This window comes from Myotis daubentonii, chromosome 18, assembly GCF_963259705.1.
Source record: "Myotis daubentonii chromosome 18, mMyoDau2.1, whole genome shotgun sequence".
NCBI classification, from domain to species: Eukaryota; Metazoa; Chordata; class Mammalia; order Chiroptera; family Vespertilionidae; genus Myotis; species Myotis daubentonii.
In genome coordinates, this window is record NC_081857.1 from 32,176,685 (window position 1) to 32,184,602 (window position 7,918).

The 7,918-nt window shown below is 52.2% G+C and overlaps 1 protein-coding gene across 1 annotated transcript; it reads left to right on the forward strand.

The window, feature by feature from the left end:
• The first annotated feature begins 6,165 nt into the window (after positions 1-6,165).
• LOC132220734 (involucrin-like) lies at positions 6,166-7,216 on the forward strand. Its single transcript, XM_059674225.1, has one exon. The coding sequence runs from the start codon at positions 6,199-6,201 to the stop codon at positions 6,898-6,900; it is 702 nt and encodes a 233-aa protein (XP_059530208.1). The 5' UTR covers positions 6,166-6,198; the 3' UTR covers positions 6,901-7,216.
• The last annotated feature ends 702 nt before the right edge of the window (positions 7,217-7,918 follow it).

Genomic DNA, 7,918 nt, shown 5'->3' on the forward strand with positions numbered 1-7,918 from the left:
GGGTGACTGGGGCCTGAGGCTCCTGGGAGACGTGCTGGAGGCTGGGGTACAAGGAAGAGAGAAGGGTGAGGCTGGAGCTGAGCAAGCAGATTCACCTGTAACAGGAACTCTGGGCTCACCTTTCTCCTCCTGACCTCTCTCTCCCCTTCCGACCCTCCATCCCCCTCCAAGCCGGCTTTCTTGTAAAACTTGAGTGGCAGGAAAAGAACGTTTCAGCCACTCCAGCAGTTTCTAGCTTGCTTGTCTTCTGGTTTGCAGCTCTCCAGTCTTTCCCTGTGCCAACCCTGGGTTCTTCCAGGGGACACAGAAGGGCTCCAGTGACTATTGCACTTGATGGACAGCTCTGCCAGCAGTGGTTCTCAACCTTCCTAATGCCTCGACCCTTTAGTTCAGTTCCTCATGTTGTGGTGACCCCCAATCATAAAATTATTTTCGTTGCTACTTCATAACTGTAATGTTGCTACTGTTATGAATCGTAATGTAAATATCTGATATGCAGGATGTATTTAGGCAACCCCTGTGAAAGGGTCGTTCAACCCCCAAAGGGGTCGCGCCCCACAGGTTGAGAACCGCTGCTTCAGAGAGAGGCGGAGAGGGTGGCCTGGGAGCAGAGACATGCTTCATCCAACTGTGAGACCATAGCCCAGTCACTGCACTGCTCTGAGCCTCGGCTCCTCATCTGTTAAGTGCAGAGGATTAAATGGGATGGTGGATGAGGCCTGTGTAGCATCATGTCTGGTAAACAGCAGGCTTTGAAGGTTTGTTTCTTTTGCATTCTCCCCAGGGAGAATTGTGCAAACCTGGTCTGCTCACACCTGCGTCTATACACAGGCCCGTTAGTCAGGTGCACGGCATGAATTACACCCATCCCTCCATTTCTGTGTCTGTCTCTCCATTCAATAGACATTTCCTGAGAGCAGGGGCAGGGGTTGTATCTCCCGCAGACTAGAGAGGAAGTGGTAGGCCAAGGCCCTCGCCAGTACACTGGCCCTAGGAGCCCCGGCAGCCAGCACTTGCCCTGAGTCGGACTTGATGAAGGTGGTCAATGGGAGTCACGGTTTAGGGAGGAAGAAATAGACCCTGTTTTATGCTCTGGACCAGACCAGCCCATCTGGAGCTTGGAGCAGTGGGACAGCTTCCTGGCAAATAGTCCACTGTACGGAGAACAGATGAAGGTAGAAAGGACCCAGCTGGGGCTGCTCCGGGGGCTCAGCAGGACCCCAGGGAGGCAGGGAAATTTGAGCAACTAACTGCTCTTGGCAAAAATGTCTCTTCTAGGACCAGATATTTGCCCAGATCCCCGCCTCCCCCTCCCACACACACACAAACAAACATATACACTCACACACTTACAGACACACTCATATACACACAAAAAACACACACTCACAAATGCACACATACATACACACACAAACACACACTCATGCATATAAACACAAATGTACACACATGACTTCATATGCATCTAATGGTCTCTGCCATCACTTTCAGAACAGTAACACTCCTCAAGGTGGGATAAGGTGAAAATAAACTTCAACACCAGCACCAGCCTGGAAGGAGAGCTCTCTGTTCCCTGGACCAGTGAGGGTCATCCCAAGAGCATTTCGGCTGGATCTGAGCTAAGGAAAACTGACCCTTCCTCCAAAAAACCCAGAACTGACCACAATAAATAACTGGTTCACAGTTGGAAGATGCCTGAGGTCACCTGATACAAACTGTCACACATGCATTCTCCAAGTTCCCTCCAGCTCAGACATGCTGCTGCCATCTGTTGCAAAGAATCAACTACAATGAATGTGATTTCCCAAACCACGAGCCCCAGGAGGGGCCATTCTTTCAGCTGGAAGAGAGGACACTGAGCATCTCCTCTTCCCACCCGGGGAGCTGTGCCTGCCTTTGCTCCTCTTACTGCACCGAGAACAGGCCTGGGACTGGCCTACCACAGTGAGCAGAGCAATAATCAGCACTAGGACTGGAAGTGGGACCAGCCATCCCACAGGCCAAGAGGGAAGCCAGAGGAAGACATAAGAAGGCCAAACAGGCACATTGGACAGACCGGCACCAACGCCCACAGAAGGAGAATCAGCCTTTTGGCCCTTTCGTGGTCCCATCTCCCTTCCTTGTCTTGCTCCCTCCGGAGCAGCATATGGGCACAAAAGGCAAATGAGGGGCAAAGGTCAGGTTCAGGAGGCCATGGAGGAGGATGGTGAGGATTCTGGGCCCATGGGGAGGTGACTAGTGCAGGTGCAGATTGAGATGGCATAGCTGACAGTGCCTTGGGCAGAGGAGGAGGCCTATGGGGAGGGATCTGAGGTTAGCAGCTGCAGAGCATGGGGCCACTGCCTCACCCAGAAACAGCCTAGGCATGGCTCCCCAAGATGGGAGGGCACACAAGACCTCCTGGCCCACGTCACATTCCCAGGACCATCTGCCATCATCTCATACTGCCAACTAAAAGCTGTTCCCAAAGCTCCCTCCACCTGCCAGGGCAGTGAACGCTGCCCTCCCACAGCTAAACAACAGTCCACATAGGCTGCCTCACTCCAAGAGAAAGACATACCTGCTAGTTTTTGCCTCTGCAAGAGAAAGAGCCAGGGCCTCCTCGGGCTGGGGCAGGGCTGGGGTCAAGGCCTCTGTAGGTGTCATGGGATGTGATCTCATCCTCATTACATCGGACGGGGGCCGGACAGTTACCCTCACTCATCATGTGGACCTATGAGGTCATTCACACAGACACTGAGGGAATCTCTCCGATATACATGCAGGTCTGGCCCCCAAATGGGGTAACCAGAGGGCAGAGAATAAGGCCTCTGAGCCCTTAAAATGTTGGGGCTCTTCCACCTTCTGTCCGACACACACCTCAGCTTCATGCTCCTCCCTCCTTCCCACACCCTAACTTTGCCCAGTGACTGAAGGCTCTCACACACAGTCTCCCCCAAAAGCTCTCATTATGTTGTGAATCAGAGGGCGGAGGGCAGATCTGGCAGATACAACCCCTAGAAACCCATAAGACCAGTGTGACTTCTGGGAGCAGGGTCTGCTGCCCTGGGACTCACTGTCATGAGCTGGGGAGAGGCAGATTCCTGCCATGTGAGGTCAGCAGCAGAGTTCAAGGCCACGGGTGCCCATGTGAGGATGCTTGGGTAGCACTCCATGAGCGGAGGTGGGGGTGGAGGGTGAGGGGGGACTTCCCCAGCCCCAGAAAATGACACAGTGCCTGCGCTATGGAGAAGGCAGAGTGAGGTCCCAGGTGGGCTCGAGGAACAGAAAAGGAAGAAGGAGAGGGCAGGAGTCCCTCCATCTGTCTTTCAAGACTGAGCCCCCTAGAGCATGGCTAAGTTAGCATTGTAAATTGATCTACTTGGGGCTGGAAGAAAGGTGCATTTTGGGAAATCCATGAGGAATCAGGACACTTCTCGAAATGAGTATTTGTCTTCATATTGTTCTAACAGTTCTATTTTAATTTGGTTATAAAGAAGAGAGTTTAAATAAATAATGTCCATAAAATAAGCTATATACCAATTATTAAAAAGCAATTACAATTGTTCTTCGTGCACACACACACACACACACATCACTCTACATTCTTTGATAGTAGTTATCTCCCGGGGGTGAGATTCACGGTCCATTCCTTCCTTCCTTCACTTAACATTTGTAGAGCACTGAGTCCATGTGGTGCTTATGATGGGTTCTGGGGACATGGTGGAACACACTCCAGGCTAAGCAACCCCTGCCTTATAAAGCTTATTTTCCAATGGGAGAGACAGGAAATAGACAAGTGACCAAATGCACACAAGGGGCCACAATTGTTCCTAGTGACATGAAGTGAACCGGAAGGTGACCCTGTAGATGGGTTGTCAGGGAAGGCTGCTGGCAGCCCCAACCTTCCCGCTGATGCTGAGGCACAAAGAGCCAGGGGCCTGGAAACAACAAGCGTCAAGGTGGGGAGCACAGAGCTCCTCCTGGGAAATGAGGGCCCTCAGCAAGGGTCTCTGACACCAGAGCAGTGAGTTCGGACTTTATTCCAGATGTGCTGAGTCACCACCAACATCAGGGAAGGACAAGCTGCAGTACCTGCATTGAAACTTTACTTAAGCTCTTTTTAGGGAATGGTTTGGGGAAAGCAATGGATGATTTGGTTTCATCTTCATACCTTTGTGCATTTCCCAAAGAAGTCTAGAAAGTGGTTGTTTTAGCATCATAAAAAGCAATCCTTATTTTATATATTGTATGCTGAATGCCTGTTTTCTTGCCTGGAGTGGCCCATCTTTTGGAGTTTCTATGAGTTTTTATTCTTGGGAGCTTCTGAACTGCAGCCTTGGATATTAGGCATGGTCAGTCCAAGGCACATAGCGGGAGACTCCTATAAGCCTTCCACTTGTCCCTATTGGGCCTAAAAAACAGGGTTTATTTCCTGACAGCATAGAGCTATAGATAGGTCCTGAGAATACGTGGCTGTGGGATAATGGCTAAGAGAGCCCTCACGAATCCCATCTCTTCATGAGAAGTGATTTTACCACCTTTATACCACATACCCTGTGTGGACATTCCAGAGGGAAACATAATTCTCCATTTCTTGCCCTTGGAAATGGGGATAAACCCAGTCTACAGGTGGAGAAATTGAGATTCAGAGATGCTTGGCTGAGGTCACAAAACAATAGGCAAAGGGGAGTTGGTTCCTGAGCTGCCTCCCTCACCTCCCTGTGCCCAGGTCATGAGTGAGGCAGTGGTGCTTGAGCCACCAGAGCCCTCTGGCCAGGCAGGAGCTATGTCTGTCTGTGAAACGGGGCCCTGAGGGGTTTATTCTTCAGGTGCCTGTGATGTGTCAGGGAGGGGCTGGAGGAAGTGGTGGAACCAGTCCATCTCCTTCAACCTGGGAAGACCGCCAGTCTGGGACCAGTATAAAGGGTGCCCTGGCCCCTGCTAAGCTCAGCTCAGCATTCCACTAGAAGCCCGTCCAGCCATCCTTGCTGAGGGCCTGGTAAGTGTGAGCCATCCCCCAGGGATGGAACTGGGGGCCTCCAACAGGCAGAGCATGGCTGGGGGGCCAGCCAGGGTGGGTGCAGGCATCCTCATGGACTGGATTCAGCTGCAGTACCTGTGCTTCTGGAAGGTCTCCGGTCACTGTGCTGAGGGATAGGTGTCATGGGATGGAAACAGAAAAGATAACAATCTCCTCCTGTTGCCGCTTTCCTTGGGGCCATGTTTTGGAATGTGTGTGTGTGTGTGTGTGTGTGTGTGTGTGTGTGTGGTGTATGTGAGAAAGAGTAAGAATGAGGCAGAGGGTGGGGGCAGTGAGATGAGGATGCAGCATGAATATGGCCAAATTCTTTCCTCAAATTCTTTGATTTAGGTTGACTGTGATTTTGCCTCTCTTATGGGGGCAGAGGCTTCAGGGAAATGCTTGTAACTCTTGGCTCTGTGGCAAAAGGGGAAACTTCAGAATGGAGAAAACTTTCTATCTGGAGAAACCCAGGCAGAGCAGGGGCAGGAAAACCGAACTTACAAGTGGAGATTTGGAAGAGCCAGCTCCATTCTCAGCAACGTTGCTGCCCCTCCCGCCACCCCTCACCTGAGCACTGGGGCTGCAGGGAAAGCTCAGAGCTCACGACGAAAGTAGCTCTGCAGGTAATAGGCCAACCTGCTCATTTTAAAGAGCAGACAGCTGGGGCCCAGAGTGGCTAAGTGCCTGGCCCAGGAGCACACAGTATTTCAGTGAGATATTTAAACCAAGAATATGTCATGAGACTCCAATCCAGGGCTCACGCCATGACCTCTCACCTCCTCTCCATCATGGGCTAATGGCTTCCAGAACTTTCCTAGGACCTTACCTCTTTCTGCTATGACCCCAAACTCTTTCCTCCTTGGAGGTCAGAAATGAGGAGAGGCAAGGAGGAGTCGCCAGCAGGAGGCGGAGTGGTGCCCAGCCCACCCTTGCGGAGCAGCTCTGGAGACAGAACTCTTGCAGGAAAGGAAGCTCCCAGGAGGGCCTCTCCCTGCCTCTCCCCATCACTACCCTCCCTCTGCTGCTTCTGGGGAATGACAGCTGGAGGTGGTGGGAGAGGCCCGGCCTCGGGGACGAGAGGGGCTGCTGAGGAACCAGGCACTGATTGCTTGGGACTTCCTCTACTTCCTCTCTTCAGCCACCCCTCTGACCCCTTCTGTTTTTCAGGTTGACCTGAAGCAGCTTCCGAGATGTCCCAGCAGCAACACACTCTGCCAGTGACCCTGCCCCCAGCCCTCAGCCAGGAGACCCTCAAGCCTGTTCCTCCTCCCGCTGACATCCAGCAGGAGCAGGTGAAGCAGCCAACTCCACTGCCTGTCCCATGCCAGGAGGTGCCCTCTGAGCTCCCAACGGAGGTCCCCTTGGAGCAAGGAGAGAAACACACAACTCCTGCGAAGGGGGTGCCGGAGCAAGACTGTGAGCCCCAGCCCCAGAAGCTACAGCAGCAGGAACAGCATCGGGAACAGCAGCAGCAGGAGGAGCAACAGGAGCAGAAGGGGAAGCAGCAGCAAGAGGGACAGTGTGAGGACCAGGAAGCAGAAAACTTGGAGCAGCAGCTGGAGGAGACTAAAGCACGAAGGGAGCAACAGCTAAAGGAGCAGCTGGGACAGGAGAACAAGCTCCCGGACCAGCAACTGGATGGAGAGCTAGCAAAGAGAGATGAGCAACTGGAGAAGAAAGGAGAGCAGCTGCTGGAGCACCCCGGACAGCAGGAGAAGCAGCCAGAGCCAGCAGAGCAGCTGGATGGGCAGCTCGAGCAACCTGCATGTGTCCCAGCTCCTGGCCAGGCCCAAGAGACCCACCCAGTCCAGCCACTGAAGGGAGAAGTCTTGCCCCCTACAGAGGAGCAACAGCAGAAGCAGGAGGTGCAGTGGCCTCTCAAGCATAAGTAACCACCCCCAGATCCCAGAGGCCCTCAGGCCACCGCACATAAGTGGAGAGCTGAACCAGTGGCCTCACTTACCTCAGGTCCCCCAGTCGGGATGGCCCACCTCATCTGTGAACCTGCCTGACCCTGTACCCCTGCTTGTCTCTGTGATAGAGTGGGATGGGGGAGGGGGCAGTTATTGCCCAGAACCTACTCCTGATGACTCCAGTCCCACCCCATCCCAACCTCAGGTGGCCAGAGCCTCTGCCTGAGGACAGTTACTATAGTCACTCTGACGCCATCCCCAGTATTATAGCCGAATCTGTGAGTGTGTACAATGATACAGAATAAATCCTGGAAGTCTGGGATCCTGTATTCTCTTTGGCTTTTGTTTCTCTGCCTCTCAACATATTAAAAACCCATGTATGGGTCAATGGTTGCAACTGACTCTCTTGGCCAACTCCCAAAGGAGGACAGATATCTTGACCCACTTCTCTAACTTTGTTCCCCAAACCACCCAAAACTTTGAATAGTTTCTAAAAATGAAACCAAACCAACACCAAAGCAAAGGAACACTTGCCAGTTTTGAAGGGGGGATAAGTTTTCCTGGTTGGGGGAAGAGGATCTGGCGGTCTCAGCCCAGCACTGCCTTATACACATGGAGCACAATTTTAGCCCAAGGGGGTGGGCAGGAAGTAGAGTTCCCTCTGGGTTCTGGTCCCTTCCTGGATTTTCTCTCTGTAGAACGTCCTCATGTTTTCCAAGAGTCTTATGCACTGCCTACTTGGTTAAAGAAGATTTTAGAACAGTATTAGAAGCAGAATTGGGCAAGGTGAGGAGAGGAGAAACCCCTGGGACCGGTCTTTGATGGGGAGTATGACAGTGTCACTAAAGGAAGTAAAGGCTAGGCCAGCTGAAATCATGGAAGCCAAAATGCTGAATCAGCTGGAAAAATACAAATGCAAGGTCATTGTATCCTTTACCCTCCCTGACATTTCTGTAGTCTTTACCACCATCAATCATTTCAAGATGTGGAGCTCTCT

Excerpts from the sequence above, each read along its gene's own strand:
- LOC132220734 (XM_059674225.1), top strand. The coding sequence starts at position 6,199 with ATGTCCCAGCAGCAACACACTCTGCCAGTGACCCTGCCCCCAGCCCTC.